Genomic DNA, 25,581 nt, shown 5'->3' with positions numbered 1-25,581 from the left:
TCAAAAATATCTACATCCAAAAGAATGGGTCCAATTTGAGAATTTCTAGAACCTTGATAGGGGAACAGTTAAAGGAGCCTTTCCATGCCCTACATAAGATTAGCTCTAATAGGGAAGCAGTGAGTTCAGCTAGGACCAGCCCACAGACCCTCTCCTGCTTGCATAGTGGGGCAGCCTGAGAAAGCGGCAACTGAAAAAGACAGGAAGGAAGGAGACAAGAGAGGAAGAACCTAGGAGGTTTGTAAGAAAAATAACAAGGCTTACAGATGACTGGTTAAGGAGAGAGGTCATTTTATTTCATCACTTTCTCCTGCTGATTGGCTGTTCCATTTGCACAGCTTGGGCAACCATTGTGCTGACAACAATTGATTAACAATAATGATATCAACAATCCTTAACGATGTTGAAAGGCACACCATATCCACATGGTGAACCTCCTCTTCCCTCATTTTGAAAAGATAATTTTTCCTGGACATCAATCACCAGCTTGTTTCTTAAATAAACAGTACAACAGTACAGCAAGTAAAATAGAGGATAAGGCTATTTTTGTTCTTAAAGCCATCATCTCTCTTGAAGACCAATTTAGTTTTGATTCCAGAGTTGGCGGATAGAGGAACATGTGTATATGGGAGTGTCTGTGGTGTGTTTGTACCTATTTGAGTAGGAAATGGTGTGGCAGAATGATTCCACAAGGTGAAACAAATATAAGTGGGTATTTAATTAAGCTGTCTAATAAAGAGCAGAGGTTGGTTACTTTGGCCATGTTCCTTATTTAACTTGACTGATATTTATACTACAAAAATATCTAAAAATGGATATTTTGAAAGCCCAGTGACTACAGCATTTCCATGGAAACACAGCAAGGAAAGAGAATTCTGTGATGACAATTGCTGCAGGGCAGGTGCTACAAATGCCATGTTCCTGGACAAAAAGAATGAGGACTTGGGTCAATGCATCTCCCAAACTTGCTCTAGTTCTCCAGACCAGAAAACAAAGCTGGCTGCCCTCTTGGGCCCAGGCAAAAAGAATGTATTTAAGTTCAGCACGATTTGTACTAGTAGTGGAGGCTCTGGATGTACAAGAAAGTCCCAAGTACATGTTTGTTGCCTTTCTTTTTTAAGTAACTCTTCTTTATAGGTAGGGATGAATAGTTTTGCTTTTGAAAAATAACATTTATTGGATTGTTCCTGATTCTAAATTTAAAATATCATTGAAGAAATCTTGCAAAACAAAAAAAAGCCAAAAAATTAAATCTCCCATATCAATCTCAAATTCTTGGTATATTTACTTCTGGTCCTTATTCTATATGTGTTATTGAAATTGTGTTGTACTGGATATACAGTTTTTATATATTATACCACAAGCTCTTCCTCATGTCATTAATAATCTTCGGCAATGTGATTTAGAATGACTGTGTAATATTTTACTATATAAATGCACTACGATTTGTTTAACGAAATCACCCAATGTGAAACATTTAGATGGTCTCTAATTATTCAAGATTATGACTAACACTGTGATGAAACAGTTAGACATTTTTAACCCTCTCAGCTCCTACAATAAATAAAGAATTCACGAGGCCAATAGGATTAAGCAGACTTGAATTTGTAGAAGAAATGAACCTGGAGGTTATCTTTTTATATCTTCCTCTTGTTTCTTCTCTGATCCTCATTAGAGTAACTCTTTTGATATGGAAAGTTGGCAAAAGTAAAATTATGAATTTTAGCCTGCGGAGTCCTAGGAAGTCTAGGTTAAATCATTTATGAAGGTGGATATTCACTTCCCACTTAGAAATCTCCTACAAAAGGGGCTTTCATTCCCTGAAAATTATAGACTATGATGATATTCTTTTACAAATTGGCACCAAGGCAAAAACTCTGCAAATTATTATAGGAAGGAAGAAATGGAGGAAGGAAAGGAAGAAGGAGGAAGATAGCCATAATGAGGCAGAAATGATTTATAACAGTATTTATCAGCAGTACCGAAGGCCACTTTAGCAAAGTTGAGCAGATTTTCCTTCTTCACTCTATTCACGGTAAGAGGGAAAAGCAACCACGGCAACTCAAAATTCCCTAACAGACTACTAATCCTGTCTTGAATAAAAAGCCAGAACTTTGCCTATAGAGTCAAGAGGAAGGAGTCAAGAGTTAATGAACTCAGGATCAAATAGGACCCATACTTAGTGATGTTTAAGAGGTGATGAGTCTTGAGAGGTATTAAACAGAGTACGGAAAAATCAAACCACAGGAGTTCTTCCATGAGACCATTCAAGGATGCTCATTTCTGTCCCCCTAATAATCCATTTCTGCCTGCTATATATAGGTCCTAAAGGAAAGCTCCCATCAGCAAGTTAGATTCCCCACCCAGCCTCTCTTATTTACAATATCTGGAGAGCTCAAGTCAAAGAACTGCAATAGATTAAAATGTGATTAAAGGGACTCTTCCCTCATTTTTCTTCTTCTTTTTCTTTTACTTTTCTTAGGAAAGACTGGCTTCCCATTGTCAAGTAAACCCATTTATTCAATATTTATTCAGCACCTCTATGTATCAGACACAGTAGTATCTCTATCTACACATCTAATGCCATATGTGTACTACACATATTGGCACTCCCAATTTAGTGAAGGAGAGAATCACAGCTCAGTGTGAGGTATATACAGTGCTCTGCTCTTGTCTGGGTGAAAGTTGGAAGCACCCACGAAGAAGTTCAAGAAAAAAAAAATGATGTTTAAGTTGAGTCTTTAAGTTCCTAATTTATTAAGCCTACTTTAAAGAAACACTCAGAAAAATTTGGGAGGAAGTTTCCTACTAGGAAAAAAAAATGAGTGTTGTAATAGTCATCCTCATAATTATTACAAAGCAACAGAGATTAAGAGTAATTCTCCCAAAGGCACAAGGCATAAAAAATATAGATCTGGAAATCAGACCTACCTGGCATCCAAGATCTTGCTGTACTTAGTGTGTGGGAACATTTGCATGTGTGTACACATATATGTGCATGTGTACACATATACATGTACATATACATGTATGTGCATGTATACATGCACACACCTTATTTTCTACCCTGCCTTGCAAATCACTTAAAGGGGACCTCATACAGACTGGTTTGGATGGGAAGGTGACCAAGAGGGAACATGCAGATACAAAGTCCCACTGCATGTCCCCTGGAACAGCTCCTCTGTGACAGCCACTCAAAATGTTGCTTTTCTGTCCATCCTGAAAAAAAAAATAAAATCTGTATGATCAGAGAGTTGTAGATGTCTTGAATAGAATGAGCCTCATAATCATAAAACCCTTTGTATCCAGGCAGGGCTGCTCTAAATTTCTCTCGTATTTTGGGACTGAGGAGAAAGAGACTATGCAATTTCCTGATAGCCTCCTGTTTGAATGAATTCTCTGATGGAAAAAAAAATTCATTCAAGTCTCTGTTTACTAGCCTTTATATAAAAGTCTTTGTGGCAAAGGAGAAAAAAGCACGGCCTTTAGAGTCAGAAAGACCTGGGGTCAATTTCTGTACTTACAACAACCTAGCTATAAAACCATGGGCAAATTATTAATTTTTCTGAACTTTGGTTTTCCCATTTGTAAAACTGGAATTTTAAAAAATGAGAATTATCATGGCTACGAACTAGACAGCTAGATAGCCTAGCACATAGTTTGTGCTAAATAAATTTCAGTTCTTTCTCTTTCTTCACCTGCCCCCTGTATCACACCACTCCTTCTAGTAGTATTTCACACGAATGTGACTCTATAGCTGAGTTCCAGTGAGGAAACAAGTCTCAGGTTCAAACAGGACCAAGCTTAGCAAGATTTGAGAGAGATCCGGGAAAACAATAACTCCCTGACTATTCCTGTCTCCCACACCCCCAATCCTGGCAACACTGTGTATTTCTCAGCCAAGATCTGTCCTACCCATTAAGCCCCTGATTTGGGGTTTAGAAATGCAAAAAAGAAAAATAAAAGTAAGGAGAAGGAAGAACAGAGGAGAGGAGATAGAAAAGGAAAAAAACAAGAGTGTAGGTAATAGGAAGACAGGTAAAATATCTGCTGTACTACTGAGAAAGTCTGTAACCTTAGAAAAGTTATCTTCTGAGGCTTAGTCTCCTTATTTAAAAATGTGTTTAATAAAATCTATATCATAAGATTATCATGAAGGTTACATGAGATGGTATATGTGTCTGGCAAGTAATAAGTGTCCAATTAAAAAACTCATGTAATATATTTTGAGTGCTTACAATAAACCAAATCTTAGGCTTGGTAAATCACCTATACTACTTCAGCTTAATTATTATTATTATTTATTATCATTACCAATAGCAAATAAAGAAGAAGAGAAGAAGAATGGAATCTTGGATTCACATTAGAACCATAAGGGGCCTTAGGGCCAAGTCCAACTGCATAATTTTATAGATAAGGAAAGCCAAGGCCAGGGACATAGTGACTTGCACAAGCTCATATGGTTCTTTAGCAGCAGAATCTGGTCTAGAATCCCAGCCTACTAGCTCTGTGTATAGAAGGTTGGAGATGTAGCTAGAGGAAGCCCTGGAAGCCATGGTCACTCTTTTGGGAGTGGCAGTTCCATGGAAACTGACTCTGGTCCACCACTTCTCCATGCAGCAAGCACCGCCACGGCCCTCATGAGGAACATGACTCCTCTTCATTCGTACTCCATTCCATCACCTACAGGCTCATAATTAAAAGGGAATACACATGCCTTTGGTTTCTGAGACTTTCATTAAGAACTGGGTGAGCCACTATCAAGCAGAGAACCAGGCAGGAAACCCTGGATTAATGCTAATCCCCTTGTTTTATAGACACTCATCAGAGAGTGGCTGCAGGTCCCGCAGAGAGGAAGCAAATCCAGCTTCAGGGAGCTTGCCAGCCCTTCATCTGCCTGGGGAATCTCAGTTTAGAGAACACTATCTTTTCATGTTTTTCTCTGACAGGCACTGCAATGGTTTGCATTCATTCCCTCGGTGTCAGAAAAGGCTGTGAAGCAGTAACAACCAAGATTCTTAATGCATTCCCAATATTAAAATTCAACTTAATTAAGTAGGGCTAATTTTTTTTTTCCTGAGCAGCAAACAAACTTTAATTAATACTCTATTAAAGGGAATTCCTCGGGGGGGGGGGGGGACACAAGCATGCATACACCTAATGAGTTCATCTGCCAAGGGTGTTATTACAGATGATGCTAAATGTGCCTCCTTACTGGCCACTTATTCAATTTCAGCATGTCCCATGTTAATCAGAAATGAAAAGCAATCATAGGTTTGCAACCATCCTCCTCTCTATGGTGCCCCTCTGCTCTTGCAGCAGCTTAACATAATCTATCCTTCCTTCTCCTTTCTCCACTTAGTGAATTATTCAGGCTGGGCTTCAAGCCCAGCCAGCTTCCTTGGTGGAGGGCATCTCAGTCCCCCTTCTTTCAATGCCTGTCACTCCACATTCAGGCACAGTGAGGACCAACTTTAATATCACCCTGCCACAGACCTCATTAAGAAGATTAAATCCCCTGTTAAAAAAAAAAATAAAAACACAGAAAAAACACATCTGTAAACTCTACATGTTCCTTGCTGGTAGCAAAGATACCTGATCAAAGTTCCGTGGGACTCTCATTTCTGACAGGAAACAGCAACCAAGAGAAATTGGGTGTGCAGTGGGAAGAGAGTCTGTGATCCTCTTACATTTCTTCTTGCAGTGACTATTGCTATATCAGGGATTCCCACATTTCTCCAGCTGCAGATTGCATGCTCTAGTAGATGCCCCCAAAACCACCTGTCTCCATGACCCCCTTTCCTCACTAGATATTATAGGAGGAAAGTTTGCCCCATTCTGAGAGACCTAAATGCAGGCTATCAGGAACGAATTGTTAATACTACCAAAGTTAGGAAGTTAGTAACCCCCAGACTACCCAAGATCTTGGTCAGACCCTCAGGGCCATTTTACTAGGAAGCCGACCTGACCCTGGCAGGACAGAATGCCCTCTCTCCACTAGCTCCCCTTACCTCTTTGGTGTGTGTGTGGAAGGAGACAGACATGTCCAGGAGAAGCTTCCGCTGCTCCACCCTGCGCACGAAGTCTTGGATGCGCACCTCCAGGTGTCGAGCTGCCTTGTAGATCTCCTCGGGGTCACATTCCCCCGTCTGAGCCAACTGCTCCGCTGCTTCTAGGAGCTTGTCCGCATTGGTGTACGTATTCTGCCAGCAACAACAGTGAGGCAAAGTCAAGTTGCAGTCGCGCCTTCCAGCAGCCCACCCTGGGGCTCCCCGGAGCTGAAGCGGAGGGGCGTGGGCGCTGAGCCGACAGCTCCCTGATCTGGCACCGAGGCGCGGCGCGCGGAGCTGGCACACCGCCTCTCAGCAAGCTAGCAGCCTGCAGGCGGGCACCAGCTAGGTGCCTCATCCACCCCTGGGATTTCTCAGAGGTGCAGTGTCCCTGGAAAGAAGTGGGGAGAGCGTAGAGAACCTCCATATCCCAGCTGCTCCCTATCCCCTACCTTCAAGAAAACCCATCACTGCCCTCACATCTCAGGCTGTAACTGCCAGGATCAGAAATAGCACACCCACAAAGACGGTCTGTATTTCTGTGTGAGAACACCAGAAAAACACTAACTGGGAGACTCGCTTTGCTTTTCTCCTCAAGTTCCCTGTAACTACTGGTGTTTATCTTTTTGGAACAGAGCTATTTCTTTGGAGGGGAAGAGATCAGCAACTCCAGGGAGCTGACAGAAGGCAGCGGCCACAGCCAGAGGGAGGAGATGCAGGCTACTCCCTGCGGGCCCAGGGAATGTTTGCAGGAAGGTTGGGGAGGAGTCTGGTGATTTTGTTTATCATAAGCTACTGCATGCACACACACGCACACACAGTCATCCAACTTCCTATCTGTACACACCATGGTATTCTCCAGAGCATTTTAAAAGGTAACCAACTTGTAATTATTATTCATCAGGATGGGAGCAACTGCCTTTAGAATAGTTACTACATTATTTGCCGCAGATACAGCTTTTCCTCAGCAGGCTTCTCCTTTTGAAAGTCTCCTGATATGTCCTGACTTAGAGCTGGTGACTCAGGTGTACATATATTTCTTAGTATCCCTCGAGTTGGCACAAAACTCTAGATTGGCGAACAAGCAGAGCAGTCAGTATCAAACACAAAGTGAGTGGAGAATTGAAATGGATTCATGAGCAATGACTCTCTAGTGCTTTGTTTTGCTTATGGAGACAGGGTCTCCGTGTCTGTAAGGAGTGTTTTGGGCTCACTTGAAGACCTGGGTGCTATGGACTGAACTGTGCCCCCCACTCAAATTCACATGTTGAACTCCTAATCCCCAATATCTCAGAATGTGACCTTCCTTGGAAACAGGATAATTGTAGACGTAATTAGTTACATTAAGTTTAAATCATACTATAGTAGGATAGATCCCTAATCCAATATGACTGGTGTCCTTATTTTAAAAAAAATGCCATGTGAAGAGACAGACATGCACACAGGGAGAATGCTATGTGAAGATGAACGAAGAAACTGGGAGATGTATCTACAAGGCTAAGAATGCTAAAGACTGCCAGAAAACTACCAAAAGTTGAGAAAAAGGCACAGGGTAGATTTCTCCCTCATATTCCTCAGAAAGAACTAGCTCTGCTGACACTTTGATCTCAAATGTCTAGCTTCCAGAACTGTGAGAAAACAAATTGTTGTTATCTAAGTCACAGTCTCGTGGTGCTTTGTTACGACAGCCCCAGAAAACTGAGACTCTAGGGTTGAAACTTTCAGAGGCTGTGGAGCCAGCCTCTTGATTGTACTGGCATAGGACCTGGGGAAGATGGGCAGGCAAACGCTTGTCTTGGCTTCTAGGAATTTGGAGAGAGGCCTCAGGGGATCCATAAGGAATGCTGCTTAAAAAGCAACTTCCCAAGGTAAACATCGTTCCAATGCTGGTGAGACCGGGTTGAAAAAGAGAAAAAGTCATTTACATTTTCCCAATGCTTCCAAGACAGGGTTGAAAAAGAGGAAAAATCACTTGGCCCCAACTGGGAAATTCATGGAAAAACAGCAGCTTCATATGAGGAAAGGAGTTTTGCCACTGGGTTAAAGCAGGGTATGTCAATTCTGGAAAGCAGATGAAGGAAGTCATCTACTCATGAGACACATGCAGGGAGACAAGAGGAATGACAGGCAAGGGTAGACCTCTAGGGCTGTGGGTCAGGTTAAAGAAAGCTCTTATGGAATTGCCCACAATTTCTAGTCTATATGCCCACAGCTGATGGGAGAGAGGTATTTTAGGAATCCCTCAAATTGTCCACCTTTAATCCTAAAGAGTCTCAGGATTCCCCCTCAATGAACCCTAGAGATTGTAATTTTATATTCTGTAGACAATAAATAAAAATTTGTGGCAAAGTCAAAGTGAGCTTGCTTGCAAATTAAGTTTGGGACCAATAAGAGATAAATAAAAAGCCAAACTGAAGTGTCCACCACACGTAAGGTGATCAATTTGTCCCAGGATTTTCCTGGTTTTAGCATAGAAATTCCTGTGTCCCAGAAATCCCCTCAGTCCTGGGAAAATTGGGATGGCTGATCACTATAATACATACCCAATATTGTAAGCACCCCAAAAGTACAGATAAATATATAATGTATTTTGTCTCAAAGAAGAATTAAAATCATTCTTGAGAGAAATAACATGACAATACATAAGATGGGGCAGGCAGCAAACTAATAGATAATTAGGGGTTAAAATTTCTTGATATGATATAGATGCTGAAGAAAAGGAGTAAAAACTGAGAATAATAGTAGCTAATAATTATTAAATATTTCACACATGAAAAGGATTGTTCTAAAGGATTTTATGCATGCTATCTCCTTTAATCCTCACAATAACCCTATGAAGTTGATGCAGCCATCATACCCATTTTACAGATGAAGAAACTGAGGTACAAAGAATTTCGGGCCAAAGTCACATGACCAGTAAGTGGCAGAACAAGGATTAAAACCCTGTTGGCAGGCTTCAGAGCCCAAGCAACAACCCATTAAATTACCCTGCCCTATAAGAATATAGGCAGGAGCCTGAGGATGGGTAGGATTTAGCAGAGAAGGAGAAGGGCTTCTCATAGCCAAGCCTGTCTTCTTTCTGCACCCAGGATACTCTATATTTAGCCCACCCCACAGCCATCATCATACTTTATAGTAACAGTGTGTCTCCATGGTATCTCCCTACTGGTCTGTGAGCTCCTTAAAGGCAGGTTCCATGTCTTATTCATCCTTGGTTCCCCCATGCCAAGCACTGTGGCTGGCATGCAATAGGCATTTACTAAATGTTTGTTGAATAAACAAGACACAAATGAGTAGGCCTGTTTGAATAAATTGAGTCAACCTGACTAAAATTGGAGAGTGGCAAAAAATCAGATGGATAAGTCAGTGAAGAGCTATAAGATACATTTTATAGAGAGAATGGAACAATAAAGACAGGTGGGAAGGCAATGGGGTCAGTGTTAAAGCTGGGCTCTCAGCTTTGTCTCTGCCCAGCTCTCTTCCCCATTACTAGTAGAAAAGAGCTTCTAAAATTCAGACCCAATCGCAACTGTCTTCTACTTAAAACTGTTCAGTGGCTTCCCACTGCCTTTGGGGTAAAATGTCTTGACACAGTGTGCAATGCCCTTCTTCACCTGACACTTTTTCCCTTGAGCTTCAACCCACATCACTTCCCTACAAACAGCCTATGAAGTAAATTACTTGCATCCCCCGAAACTCACTGCACTGAATCTTGCCTCTGTGCCTTTGCACATATTCTTCTTCAGCCTGAGGTGCCCTTCCCTTCACTCTTCAACTTGACCAACTCTTATTCACTCTTTAAGACCCAGCAAGGGCATTGCTTCTTCCAGGAAGTCCACCCTAATATCCTCTTCTCTCCCAAGGCTAGCTTATGTGCCCTCCTCTGGACTCCTAGATTGATCTATACCAACCCTCTCCATGGTACCTGCTACTTTCTAGTGCAAATGTTTGTCTTTCTCATCTGCTTAGGGGCAGATAATGTCTTTTATCTCTTTCCGTTAGTGTCTGGCAGCTAGTAAGTGCTCCATCAATATTTAGTAAATGAATGAATGAATTAAAGACGATATCAACCTCCACCAATGTTAATATTCAACCCTCACTCCTCATCAACTACCTGATACAAGACCTTACCTGCTAGAATTCATGTTCAATGTTCAATTTTATTTGGTATATCCTACCTCTTGGCACAGCCTTGAAATAGAAATGTGTATAGAAAATATCAACTAAAGTATTACCAAAGCAATACTTTGACTCTTGTCATACCCCCAAATTGGGGCAAGGATCACAACAGGTTTCTGCTCACTTTCTGACCAAATCAACAACAGCTTTTGACTCAAAGCCAGAGTCTGACCTTGCTCTGAACATACTTCCTAGGCATTCTTTGGTTTCCTAGTCTCCTAGTCTCTGCCTTGGACTTGACCCCTTATTGACATTTCCCAACAGATATTCCAAAAATGGGTTATGAGTGCTGGTATATAGATCCCTCAGCTGTTGGAGCTTTCAGGTAGGACCTGTGGTAGACAGAGCCCCTGATTCAGAGACATGGGCCACACCGATGGCTGCAGTTCTTGTTCTTCCCTCTCCAACACCCCATGACTGTGTCAACCAGGTATGATGCCCTAAATAATTCAGCCCTTAAGTCTAACTTCAAACGCTCTGCTGAAGCCTTGGCCCATTACTTTTAAATTTTCTCGCCAGGGAAGAAACAGAACATTCTAAGATAATTTGTCTCTAACAGGAATTCCAGCAATATAGGTTTGTTTTCAGATTCCCTGGGCTGAGACAGAGAAGCAGGAAGCAGGCTTTTTAAAGGCAAGGGGTGGGAGAGACGGTGAATAAAAACACTCTAGAATCAACTTCCTTGGTAATATGAAGTGAGAATCTTGGCTCTATGCCTGGGAATGAGGAGGATGAGGCCTGAAAGTCACCCTTACTATTCAAAAGAGGCAATGTAGATTGAAGAATGAGACTACCAGAGGACCAGGAGAAAATCCCCCTCACAGTGGTTATTTTTTTTCAGGCCAGCATGGCTGAAACCAATATGTAATGATATGAAAGGAAAAAAAATATGTAAGCATTAAAAACAAAGGAGACACAAAAGCATAGGCATTGCAGAGGTCAGCAATCAAGATAACACCCAAAACCTTACATTTGAATAGTACTTTACAGCTGACAAATCTCTTTCACTTTCCTTCTTTACCCTCTCTGGGGCAGACCTGCAAAGAATCCATGTGTGAGGAAACTACCTGAGGCTAGAGAAAGAACCATCTGAAAGAATTAGAGATAACAGTGCCTAGCACTCATATAGTTAGAAATAGCACCTGCTCCCACCAGTCAGCCTGGAAAACCTCATGATTCATGGGATGTTGGATGGAGTACCCAGAAGGGTCAGAAGGGTAAATAAGTAGACTTAGAATGAGAACTGCTCTGGTCCTGCCTAGTACATTTTAAGAGAATGACCTGAACAGATCAATTTTTTTTCCATGTAACTTTATTGTGTCTCAGAATAAAGCTTAAGAATATTTATAGGAATATAGAAATATCCACAACTGACAAGGTAAAACTCACGATGTCTGGTATCTGGTAAAAAATTACCAGGCATGCACATAATCAGGAAAATCTCACCTATGAGAAGAAGAAAAATCAGTCAATGAAAACTGACCCAGAACTGAAATAGATGTTAAGATTAGCAGACAAGTATTTTAAAATGGTTATTATAATTGTATTCCATATGTTCAGATAGTTAAGAAATAAAAAAATTTAAAAAAACCCTTGTATTTCTAAGATGAAAAACATTAGACTGTATTAACAGTAGGTTAGGCTTTGCAGAAGATAAAATGACTGAACTTGAAAACTGCAATAGTAAGTATTTAAACTAAAATACTGAGAGAAAAAATAAATTTAAAAAATAAAGCATCTGTGAGCTATAGGATAACTTCAGATAGGCCAATATCCATGTAATTGAGATTCCCTAGGAGAAGAGGAGGGTATTGGAAAAGATACCTAAAGAAATAATGACCAAAAAGTTTTCAAATATAACGAAAACTATAAATCCAAGAAACCCAACAAACCCTCAACACAAGAAACACAAAGAAAACTACACCAAGGAACATAAAAGTAAAATAAAGTGGCAAAAAAGGGAAAGAAAAGAAAATCTTTTAGACAGAGAAAAAAAAGACAAGCTATATACACAGGAACAAAGATAAGGATGACAGCAGACTTGATATAGCAAACAGTGCAAGCAGACAGTGGAGCAACATCTTTAAAGTACTAAAAGAAACAAAACAAAACAAACCTGGGAATTCTGTGCCCAGCACAAATATTTTCAAAAACAAAAGTGAAATAAAGACTTTTTCAGATATACAAAGATGAAAGAATTCTTCACTAGCAGATTTGCAAGACAAGAAATGTTAAAAGAAGTCCTTCGGGAAGAAAGAAAATGGTATCAGATGGAAATACAGATCCATACACAGGAATCAAGAGCACTGGAAATACTACATGGGTAAATAAGGTTTTTTTCCTCTTTTTATTTGAATCTATTTAAAAACAACTGACTGTTTAAAAACTAATGATAACAATGTAGTGTGGGATTTATGGTACATATATAAGTAAGATATATGACAACAGCACAAAGACCAGGAAGGGAGGAATGGAAATATACTATTGTAAGGTTCCTATACTATATGTAAAGTGGTATAATACCACTTGAAGGTAAACTGTGATAAGTTAAAATACTATAAACCCTAAGGCAATCATTAAAATAATAAAAAGTTATAGTAGATCAGCCAACAAAGGAAGTCAAATGGGATCATAAAAATATTAAATTAATCCAAAAAGGCAAAAAAAGGGAGGAAAAGCAACAGATGAAACAAATAGAAAAAAAAAAAAGGTGATAGATTTAAATCTAAACATATCAGCAATCACATTAAATATAAATTGTCTAAATAACACAATCAAAAAGCAGAGATTGTCAGATTAGATAAAAAAGCAAGTCCCAATTATATGCTGTCTGCAAGGAATGCACTGTAAGTACAAAGACACAAGTAGGGTAAGAGTAAAAGGACAGAAAAAGATATAGCATGATAACACTAGCCAAAAAAAAAGCTGGGTGGCTATATTAATATCAGACATAGTAGATTGCAGAGTGAATAACATTACCAGGAAAAAATGAATAATATTATCATTTGATAACGATCAAGGGGTCAATTCATCAAGAGGATATAATAACCCTAAACATTTATGCATCTATCAACAAAAGTTCAAAATATGTAAAGACTGATTAAACCCACAAGGAGAAACAGAGAAATCCATAATTATAGTCAGAGATTTCTATGCCCCCTCTCAGTAATTAATAGAATAAGTAGACAGGAAATTTGTAAGGATATAGATTTGAACACTCTCAACCAACGTGGTCTGACATTTGTAGGACACTCCACCCCCACCCCAACAGCTGAACGCATATTCTTTTCAAGTGCTCACAGAATATTTACCAAGATAAACCATATTCTCAGCCATAGAATGAGTCTCAACAAATTTAAAGAGATGCAAGTCATACAACATATTTTCTCTGACTATAATGTAATTAAATTAGAAATCAGTAACAGAAATATTACCAAAATATTCACAAATTATTGGAAACTAAATAATACATTTCTAAATAACCCATAGGTCAAAGAAAGTGGCATCAGTTAACCAGGTGTCCATAGTATGCTATGCATTGTGTTAGGTTCTTTATCGACATTATCTGTAAGCATTGGGATCAATCATAAGATAGGTATTATTAATTTCATTTTACAAATGAGAAAACTGAGGCTCAGAGACGTAAAGTAACTTGTTTAAACAATGTTTTATAACTAGAAAATGGCAAGCCAAGTCTCTCTAACTATAACTTCCAGTACTTTTCACTGAAACATGTACTTCTCCAAAACTCACTGTAAAATCTCCACCTCTTCTGCTTCTTTATTACTTTGAATTACATTCACTCTTAGGCCTTTGGTTTTTAAATTATGACATTGTAATTGTGCATGTGCAACAGCCTTTTTTTTCTTTTGTAATACACTCCTTTTGTGTGCATGTTGTCTTCTAAGGAGAATTGTATTCACTTTAAAGGAAAGAGTCCATCTTACTCATCTTTTCTATCTCAACTATTCCTCAATGTACCTAGTGAGCATAGTGCTCTCCTTTCAATAGTCACTCAACCCAAAAACTCTGCAGTTCAGCAGCTTGTCAGCAGTAAGGTGTCACATTTCCCAGTTCTATTTAGCACTGAGAATGTATTTGCCATGTAAATGAAAGTTAGGGTCCCAGGATAAAATAATGAAATTCAGTTGAGCACATAATAGGTTTAAAATATAGTACTGTCATAGCACATTGTCTATGATTAAGGAGGGTGATATAGAAAAATGTTTTTCAGTTTTCATCCTAGAACTCCAGGAATATATTTCTCCTCCATCTGTTGGCTCTTGTAGTGGGGAAGGGGATGAATTCTGGGAATGGCAAAATGGTCTTTGGTGAAAAGAAGTAGGAAGAAACAGAGGAAACTACTTCTGGGTACCAGTGATGGTTTGACCCAACACATTACATCTGCTGAAAGAACAGTATCTTCTTAGGTGCCCTGAATAAGGGAACAAATAAGTTCCCTCCATTAGAACAACTTTATGTCCAAATAAGGAGTGTCTAAGCAGTACCCTAAAGAGATGCACCTTAAAGTTGAAGACTATCTATATAAATCTTCAGTTACTAATTGGGACTGATACTAAAAATAACTATTGCAGGTGCCAATACCTCCCAGCACAAGTAGTTTCGGTACTGAGACTATCTCTGAGGACTTAAGTACCAACTTTATCACATTTACATATGTAATAATCACCCTGTCCATTCTCACACTTCTCTACTTGCTGGAGACTATTTTTCTTTATATCTAAAATGCTTTAGCACCTTTTCCTATAAAAGGCATATTTTTAGAACTCCACATTTTTTTTAAAGTAAAGTTTTATTTTCCTACAGTCTAACTGTGTGTGTTTAGGAAGGTACATGGGCCTAGAAATTCTGAGAAAATTACAGTAGTTGTTCTTTGCTGGGGTGCTCTCTTTCACTGATCCCTTTTCTTTCTTTCTCAATAACTCTCTTCATTTACATATTATTGCTTTAAAGGACCTTCAAAATATTCCCTCCTGACTATAAACTAGAAGCTAAATAGCTGGTCACTCTGAGGCAGGACAGCAAAAGAAATAATTAGCTGTTAACATTTTATCCATGTAATAACAACAACAATAAAATACCTTGTTTGTGGATTAAAAGGCAAAATCAATCCTAGAGGTTGCTGATACTAGTTACAAGGTATAATCTGACAGATAACACTAGGTCCAGACTGTAAGAAAAGACCAGTACAGATTCCAGAAAGCATGGCCACCCTCTGGGGCCTGAAACATATAGCAGGGAAAGATTCTGTCCCTGACCTCTCCCCACCTAGCCCATCAAGGAATGGGGAGCTATTTAAGGCAGAGTCAGGGCTGTAAGCTGGGCCTAGGGAAGCCAGGACTAGCACTTAGAATGGGACACAAAGAAGATGGTGCAGAGAGCAAGGGGACTAGAGGCCAGAGGTTGGCCCAGAGCTGCTTCCTGAGACAAACCAGAGGGAACAATAGAGAGCAAAGATAGCTGAGCAATTAGGAGACCAAAATGAGGCGTGCACTATGCAGACACAGAGCTCTGAAGACCGGAGGAAGGCTTCCTTCTTTTCTCACTGAGCAGGCCCTGGATATAGCCAGTGGGCATTCATATTGCTGTTGGGAAGCAACCCATCACTCCTAGAATTTGATAACACAATCTCCACTCCTCTGGTCACCCTCTCCCCTCCGTCCTTTCCTTCTCTCTTTTTGACTTGGCAAAACAATGAAGGGGAACATGTAGCCACAACAGAAAAATGTGGACAAAAATATTTTCAAAGTGAAGAAGATAGACTTAAATATTCAGATGCGGATACATAGAATGCCCAGTGGCCCCATCCCGGCAGAAATTCATTCTTTCATGGAATTCCTGAAGCCAAAGAAACAAGCAGTTGGTGAGACAGCATCCCCATGGAACAGAATAAGGCTGCTTGCTGCAAGGTTTGGCAATTCAAGAGGTATGGGGGGAAATGTACCCACAGCAATGTTCTCTCTCAAAAGATGTAACTTTGCAGTGTTGCTGTTTTTCCTGTTTTCTGTATTCTATGTTTGGCTGGCAGTGGGAGGGAGTGGGTGTCAGAGAGAGAAGACTGGGCTTTGGAGAGACAAGACAGTTGGCTTGAAAATACTGCTGAAAACTGTGGGGCTTGTGGATTTATTTTTCTCTCCTGTTCCATTCCTAACGGAGGAAAAGAGGAAAAGGCTGTTCCTGACATGGAAAGGTGGGTCAGATGGTGAGGTGACCAAATCAGAGGGTTTGGCCACACTTCTGCTTCTATCCCTGTTAACATAGTGCTCTTTCAAGTCCTTTCACCCTGTTTTGGTCACATATATCTCTGTTGCCTGAGGTTATGCCTATATACATCTGTAGGGAGCCCACAGCCTCTGATATAAGAGCAAAGGTACCTGACCCTCTTAAAGACGATGCTCCTGCTCCCTTTCCACCTTCCCAGACTCTGGACTCTTTTTACCTTAGACCATTCATGCTGCTATAACAAATGCCTTACAATGGGTGGCTTATACATAACAGAAGTTTATTTCTTACAGTTCTAGAGGCTGAGAAGTCCAAGATCAAGGTACCCACAGATTCAGTATCTGGTGAGGGCTTCAATTCCTGGTTCACAGATGATCTTCTCACTGTGTCTTTATATGGTAGGAGGAACTAGCTAGCTTTCTAGAACCTCTTTAAAAGGGCACTGATCACCTCCCAAAGTTCCTGCCTCATAATACAATCACATTGGGAATTAGGTTTCAATATATACATTTGGAGGAAACACAGACATTCAGACCATACTGCTACTTGTCCCGGGTTTTACCTTAGTTAACCTCCCTGGGCTTGGTCCACAGATTATGTGGAACAGAGTTTCTCAACAGTAACACCATTAACATCTTGCACTGGATAATTCTTTGCTTGTGGGGCTCTTGTGGGTTGAATTCTGTCCCCACAAAAAGATATGTTGTAGCTCTAACCCCAGTACCTTAGAATGTGACCTTATTTGGAAATAACGTTGTTGCAGATATAATTAGTTAAGATGAGATCATACCGAAATAAGGTAGGCCCATAATGTGGTATGACTGGTGTTCATTCATATAAAAAGATGTCCAAATGAAGATACAGACATACAGGGTGAGCGACATGAAAGCTGAGGTTGGAGTGGTGCAGCCACATGCCAGGAAACAGCAAAACCACCAGCAAGTCACTGGAAGCTAAGAGAGAGGCCTGGAACAGATTCTTCCTCACAGCCCTCAGAAGGAACAACCCTGCTAACACTGCAATCTCAGACTTCTAGCCTCCAGAACTGTGAGACAATAAATTTCTGCTGTTTTAATCTGTGCGGTTTGTGGTACTTTGTTACAGTAGCCACAGGAAACAAACACGGGCTGTCCTGTGCACTGTAGAATGCTTAGCAGCATCCCTGGAGTCTACCCACAGGATGCCAATAGCAACCTCTTCCCCAGATGTAATAATCAAAAATGTCCCCAGCTACTGTCAGATGTCCAGGTGGGGTAGAAGTCGGGGGGAGACAAAAATTGCCTTCCAGTTGAGAACCACCATTTTAGACCATAAGATCATAGAGGAAGCTGTATTGAGAAAGATCATACAACTTCCCCAGCTTACAGTATTTTTCTGATAATCCTTCAGATGGCAGAAACCTTAAGGAATCCTCTAATCCGTGGTTCTCACAGGACAGCGGGAGGAGGTTAGGGGGTTGAGGGTCAAGGGGTATGAGGGATAAAGAAAGGAGCTTGGAGGGACAATGCAGGGCCCAGGCTCTGCTCCAGGTTATGTAAATTAGGATGGGCTGGGGGAGGGAGTTGCGGGAATGTCTGGCAGCCACACGTTTTAAAAGCTCCCAGGTGACTCTAATTGTAGCCACTCATCTACCATTGTAGCCACTCATCTACCATTGAAACCACCCATCTACCATTGAAACCACTCATCTACCATTGAAACCGCTCATCCAAGGGAAGGGCTCAAAGCCTGGGCTGAAATTCCAACATGAGAAAAATCTAGTCTTTTGCCTTGAAATTGCTCAGAACTTAGGACAGTGATCTATTTAACACTTTGTTTGGCAGTTTAAATACAGTAACTGTGGGTTATAGAAATGAAAATCAGAAATGACCAAAATGCCCAACAACACAGAATAGTTCACTACACTGTGATAACACATGATAGAGTATTACCCACTCACTACAATTATGTTTTTGAAGAATATTTAATGAAAAATAAATAATAAATAAAAAAATAAATAAATAAAGTTCTTAACGTAATATTAAATGAAGAAGCCAGAATAAACCAAAGTATGGTTCTAATTTTATTACCAGAAAAACCTACTGATAATGATAATGATTATGCTATTATATCATATTATAGATAAGGAAACTGAGGATTAAAAATGTAAAAGAAGCTCACATAAATAGTTGATGTTGATCTGGAATTCATATTTGTTTGATCCTGGGCAAAACAATCTTAGTATTCTGCTGTGCTAAATGGAAATTTGTCAATAAATGTTAATAATGATTATGTCTGAGTGATAGAGATAAATTTTCTTTTCCACTATTTCCTTGCTTCCTAATTATTCCATGGTGAATATGTATTCGTTTCATAATTAGGAAAAATGGAAAAAATCACTTAAATATACAAATTATATGCAGGGCATTGTTTAGAAATTATTCCAATGAAGAAAATGTGGTACATATGTACAATAGAGTAGTATTCAGCCATAAAAAAGAATGAGATCCAGTCATTTGCAAAAACGTGGATGGAACTGGAGGTCATTATGTCAAGTGAAATAAGCCAGGCACAGAAAGACAAACATCTCATGTTCTCACTTATTTGTGGGATCTAAAAATCAAATCAATAGAACTCAGGGACATAGAGAGTAGATGAAAGGTTATTAGAAGCTGGGAAGGGTAGTAGGGAGTTGGGGGTAAGGTAGGAATGGTTAAGAGCTACAAAAAATAGAAAGAATGAAAAAGACCTACTATTTGATAGCACAATAGGGTGACTATAGTCAATAATAACTTTATTGTATATCTTAAAACAACTTAAAGAATTTAATTAGATTGTAACTTAGAGGCTAAATGCTTGAGGGGATGGACACCCCATTCTCCATGCTGTGTTTATTTCACATTGCACGCCTGTATCAAAACATCTCATGTACATCATAAATATGTACACCAATATGTACCCATAAAAAAATTAAAAATAGTAAAAAAAATTTGAAAACATTATTCCAAAAAGTAAGCAGAAACATTTGTCTTGCAAATGTTTCCTTATTTTTGTAAGAAGAAAGGTGTGTAAGACCTTTGGTTGGAAGGTAAATTAGTATAGCTATTATGGAAAACAGTATGGAATTTCCTGAAAAAAATAAAAATAAAATTACCATACAATCCAGCAATTCTGTTACTGGATATATATCCAAAGGAAATGAAATCACTATGTTGAAGATATGTCTTCACTCTCATGTTTACTGCAGCACTATTCACAGTAGTCAAGATATGAACTCAGCCTTCAAGATATGAACTCAACCTTCGTGCCCATCAGTGAATAAATGGATGAAGAGGACAAAGGGTCTTCAAAAAGTTCATAGGAAATGTGTAGTACTTAAAAGGAAACTATGCATGGATTTCAACTTTTTTACACCAAAATAAACTCATACTAACTTGTCATAACATACCTGAACAGGAAGTAGTTTGAGGTACTAAGAAGGATAAGACATCAGTTTCAAACAGCCCCAATCAGAGCAACATGAATTCTGCTAAAATTGAACAAGGATAAACATCAAATTTATGGTGAAGCTTGGGTGGAAGAATGGTGAAATTATTTATGCTTTATAAAAGTTTATGGGGACAATGCCCTAAAGGAATTGACAGTTTATAAATAGCTAACTCATTTTAAGAAGGAGTGAAATAATTTTGAAGATGAAGCCCATAGCAGCAGACCATCCACATCAATGTGTGAAAAAAATTAATCTTGTTCATGCCTATGATTAACAGCAGAAATAATAGCCAACACCATAGACATCTCAGTTGGATCAGCTTACACAATTCTGACTGAAAAATTAAAGTAGAGCAAATTTTCCACTCAATGGGTGCCAAAATGATTGTACCCAGATCAGGTGCAGACAAGAGTAGAGTTTTAATGGAGATTTTAAACAAGCGTGATCAAGATCCTGAAGTATTTCTTTGAAGAATTGTAAAAGAAGTGAAACATAGCTTTACCAGTATGATCCTGAAGACAAAACACAATCAAAGCGATGGCTACCAAGAAGTGGAAGTGGGAGCCTGTCAAAGCAAAAGCAGACTGGTCAAGAGCAAAGACCATAGCAACAGTTTCTTGGGATGCTCAAGGCATTTCACTTGTTGGCTTTCTGGATGGCCAAAGAATGATAATATTTGTTTACTATGAGAGTGTTTTGAAAAAATTACCCAAAGCTTTAGCATGAAAATGCCCAAGAAGCTTCACCAGACAGTCCTTCTCCCCTAAAACTATGCTCCTGCTCGTTTCTCTCAGCTAAACAGAGGTATTTTTTTTTTTTTGAGAATTTTGATGGGAAATCATTAGACATCCACATTACAGTCCTGATTTGGCTCCTTCTGATATCTTTTTTGTATCCTGATCATAAAAAAAATCTTAAAGGGCATCCATTTTTCTTGAGTTAAGAACATACATTGACCTGGTTAAATTCCCAGGACCTTTGGTTCTTTAGGGATGGACTAAATGGCTGGTATCATTACTTACAAAGGTGTCTTGAACTTGATGGAACTTGTGTTGACAAATAACGTTTATATATATTTTTATTTTTAATTCCATTTTCCATAAGCTTTTCAAAGTGCTGTCACATATAGACAATGGAATACTATTCAGTAATAAAATACAATAAAATGGAATACTATTCAGCAATAAAAAAGGAGATCCTGTCATTTTTGACAACATGAATGGACCTAGAATATGTTATGCTAAGCGGGATATACCAGGCACAGCAAGATAAATATTGCATGATCTCACTTATATGTGGAATCTAAAAAAGTTGATCTCACAGAAGCAGAGAGTAAGGTGGTTACCAGGAGCTGGGATAACTGGGGGTGGTGAGGTGGGGGGTCTTGAGGCGGAGGAGTTGGGGAGATGTTGGCCAAAAGATACAAAATTTCAATTAGATAGAAGAATATGTTCAAGAGGTCTACTGTACAAGACAGCATTTACAGTTAACAATATATGTATTCTTAAAAAATGCTAAGGGAGTAAATATAAAGTTCTCTCACCACAAAAATGATAACTATGTGAGGTGATGCATCTCTTAATTAGCTATACATTATTCCTCAATGTATATATATTTCAAAACAATATGTTGTACATAGTAAATACATACATACATGTTTCTGTTGATTAAAAAATAAGAAATTTAAAAGAAAGAGAAAGATGTACAAGATAACTGATTACCTTGGGAGTGTGGAATTGGGATGTGGGAGTGGAGGAATAATTAGCTCTTTACACATCTTTGCAATGTTCCACTTGTTATTACAATAAACAGGACTTTCTCCAAAATTTGAAAAACACCAAAGAAATTTTAAAAGGGAAAGATAAGGATTCAATATATTTTTGTCAATTGACAGGTGAAAATGTGAGTGCATTTAGAAATACAAATAAATTTCATTACAAATATATTTATCTTAGAGATGAATGCATTTTCTAGTTATGTAGAGCCTGAAGACACGAATGCTTGAAGAAATACAATAAAATATACAATCACAAAACATGTAAAATGTCTCTGTAGCCCCAATCAGACATTTCACCTTTCTCAGTTTGGACTTTATGACCTTGCTTATCATAGCTTAGAAGAAACATGATGTTGGTATGACATACATATGCAAAAAAAACTCATTAAAAATGATCACCTATGAAGTCCTAGAAATTATTCTCCCTGGGCACAATGCCAGCATCAGTTATTCATAACCCTGAATTGTTTTCCTCAGCCATCAGAAGTAAGAAACACGCCAAATTTGAAAGTACTTAAAAGTGAAGCAGGTGCTCTGATCACACCCCTAGAGCCTATGTCTGAAGTGGCACCGTAAGTTTTGGTTGAAAGCATTCCCTATCACCACCATATAAATGTCAAAAGCCTTAATGTCATGGCATAAAACTAACAGCAGCACAGAATGACAGGCAGGGAGTCTGGACCTTGGGTTCCTCCATGTGTGAAACTGACAAGCTAATATAGATTGAAATGCTTAGGGCCTTTTAAATGAGAATTAGCAACACAAACATGGAGTAATGCAAAGTGAAAGGGATAACAGGTAACACTCAGATCTAGAAGAATCATCCTCTCTTGTCTAGTCTCATTGGTTCACTCTAGGAATGGGCTATCAGCATGGCTTTAGAAAGCCAAGTCCACTTGTATCTCACCTTCCTCAGGTATACTGTTAAAATCATCATCATCAACCAGCAGAAATGTAGGTGTCAGGCACAAGGCTGCTCTAGAGACTGTATAGTAGCTGATTAGGCCCCGTGGAATGCACACTAGCCCTAGAACCATACTGTAGTGTTGGGAGAGACCCAACAGTGAGTAGAAATAGAAAAACTTAGCTTCTGCAGTGGCTCTCACTGTGTCTCTGCTCATGACTGGGATTTGTGGACATTGCCATAGGTAACCCCCTTCATTTTTAAAGGGGTGAATTACGTTCAGAATGCTCAGTATATAAGGCATGGAAAAACATAAACTGTATTTCAGAGTTCATCATCTATAAAAACAAAATTTGAAAAGTTTCTCCATGAGGTGCCTAGGGTTAAGTCTTGGTTCTCTACACAATTAAGTTATATAGACCCCAAGGACATGAAAGAAATGAAAGGTGACAGTAGCACAAATTAGCAATATAATGCTGAGGTCATACTTGGTAAAGGAGTGATCAGGGCAGGAGGGATAAGGCTGGAGAAATTTTCAGGAAGTGACTTTTTGAGCCAACTTTAACGCCTAGAATGTGAAGCCAAAGAGTAATCTGCTAGGAAAGGGAATGGCATGGGCAATAGTACAGATTTGGAAAGCTCACTGTGGGAGCACAGCAGAAGTGTCTAACAGCACTCCAGGCAGAACAGCTGTCTTCAGAGAAGCACGGTTTGAGAGGCAGAGACCCCAGCTGTAGTCCTCACTGTGAGATAAGCCCTAATGAGTGGCTGTCTGGTGTGGAAAGCTGGTGGGAGGGAGTCAGAGGAGAGAAAGACAAGAGGAAGGAGACCTATGCTAATGACAAGGCCATATGCACATACTTCTCAAACAGGGCTGGATTGAGAGATTTGCTTTAGGACAAAAGAAACACCACATATCCACTAAGGACTGTTCACCATGCACTGTCGAGCAAAATCCAGGGCCATCTGAGACCTCTGGCTCCCCACTTTCAAAGCAGGAACATGTTCTTCCCACTTCCTTTCCTTAGGAGATTAAGTGAAAAGACATAGCCATTGCAACATTTCCTCAGAGCAGAGAAGCTGCAGGAGATCAAAGTCTCACCACATAAAGCTCTTCAGGGAAAGGGCAGAATCCAAATAGCTGAAGATTGGACCATGAGACAGGGAAGGGTCATGAGGTTCAGGCTCCCATCCCATCATTCAACTAATTTTCTGAAACTCTTGACTGTTCCTGACATCCACAGGCCAAGAGCTATCTTCCATGACCACAGACTATATCCATAATCCTCACAGTCACAAAAGCCTAGGCAAGAACCATAAGTAATTCCATATGAATCCACCCTCCATATGAGAAAAAGAAAATTAAGCAATGGTGTTAATGTGGATGGTGACATAATGAAACAAGAACAAGCTGGCTTAGAGGCAGGATCTAGCTAGGCATAAATAAGTTCACAGAATCCCCAAAAGGTAGATATAAGAAGCACTGTAGCACTCCCTTGATGTCTTGAAGTGGGGCAACACTGCTTGCTGTTGAGAGGCCACTGGGCAGGGCTGCCCATTTTTCTCTGATTAGAAGGGCAGGGAAAAGAAACCGACAGAGAACTCTAAATGCAAAGCATCATGCTGTTTCCACTTACAACCGCTTTTGCCCCAAGTCCTACTGACCTAAACTTATATAAATAAACATCAGAACAGGGAGAGATTTTGCTCATTAAATCATTAGCTTTAGCTTTAGAATGTGGAAAGTTTCCCGGCTAATCCTGCTACGCATGGGAATCTGGCCCTCAAACAGTGAAAGAAGCCCAGGGCATCAAGAGTTCAGTTAAACTCAGAGACTGGTCAGCACATTCCCTCTCTTGGGAAACTCCTGGGATGGGGCAATATCATCAATCTCTTCCATATCTTTCTTCTTTTCTGAGTGTGTTCCAGACATGATCTCATCCACTGTCACCATATCCCCTGAAAAATAATGATGGCAATTTACATTTGCTCTGTGCTCTAGACTTAAAGTACTTTTAAGTACATTATCTTACTGCATGCCTATTTCAACTAAAATGGAATAGATATCATTCCCACTTTGTAGATGTAGAAACTGAGGCTTGTTAAGGTTAGGGGAGTTGTACATATAGGTGGGGTAGCTCTGGCCTCCCATCCAAGTATTATAATCCCTGTATACTTCTCACTGGATCTTGTTGCTTCCCACAAGGAAGAAAGGCAGGAAGAATCTGCAACTCCCATTTTGTTGATGGGGAGATTGTGGCACTAATTTTTCAAGTGATCTTTGTGTAAGGCATAGAGTGAAGAAAGGGAAAATCTAGGAAATTATCCTTAGTCCAGGTCATCTGGCACCCTGAAGTCATGATAAAATGTAGTTTCTTGGAGTAAATCCTAAACTTTATAAGTTTTTTAAAATTTATTTTATACAATAGTTGTACATATTTTTAGAGTAATGTGATATTTTGATACCTGTATATAATATATAATGATCAAATCAGGGTAACTGGGATATCCAAACCTTAAATCTAACTTTATAAACTTGCAAAGTTTCGTCAGAGTGACAGCTACAGCGGATGAATCAGACTCAAGATCTATATCCAAATAATCCTCTTCTCTTAGCTGTATTTTTTTAAGCAAATGAAACTGACCTTGGGAATTCCCAGGACACTAAAGAGTCCATAGGTCAAAGCCTCCTGAAGAAAAAGAAAAATGAAACATGTCCATCATATGGATTTGGAGTTCCCATTTTAGCCTCTTCCATGGCTTCCTTCCCTTGGTGATATTTTAAAATTCTAGGCAGGTGATGAGCCAAAGTCCACCGGAGCTATTTCAATCCATATTTGGCATTGTCGAGGCTCAGATATATTGTACAAAATAGCCCATGGTGTGAAACACCATAGAGATATGTAATTATAGCTGAAGTTGCCAGTATTTGTTTTGTTGGCTCCTAGATTGCAGTAGG

General features: G+C 39.4%; 1 protein-coding gene across 25 annotated transcripts in view; it reads right to left on the bottom strand.

Annotated features, from left to right (window-relative positions):
* The window catches only part of KALRN (kalirin RhoGEF kinase), a 700,623-nt gene that overhangs the window by 337,367 nt on the left and 337,675 nt on the right, over positions 1-25,581 (bottom strand). For all 25 annotated transcript variants that reach the window (XM_054480931.2, XM_054480928.2, XM_054480929.2 and 22 more), the window contains exon 11: positions 6,012-6,203. In XM_054480931.2, coding sequence (XP_054336906.1) covers positions 6,012-6,203 — 192 coding nt within the window. The remainder of the gene's footprint in view (positions 1-6,011; positions 6,204-25,581) is intronic.

The sequence above is a fragment of the Pongo pygmaeus genome, chromosome 2 (genome assembly GCF_028885625.2).
Source record: "Pongo pygmaeus isolate AG05252 chromosome 2, NHGRI_mPonPyg2-v2.0_pri, whole genome shotgun sequence".
Classification (NCBI taxonomy): Eukaryota; Metazoa; Chordata; class Mammalia; order Primates; family Hominidae; genus Pongo; species Pongo pygmaeus.
This window is presented reverse-complemented; position numbering and strand designations above follow the sequence as displayed.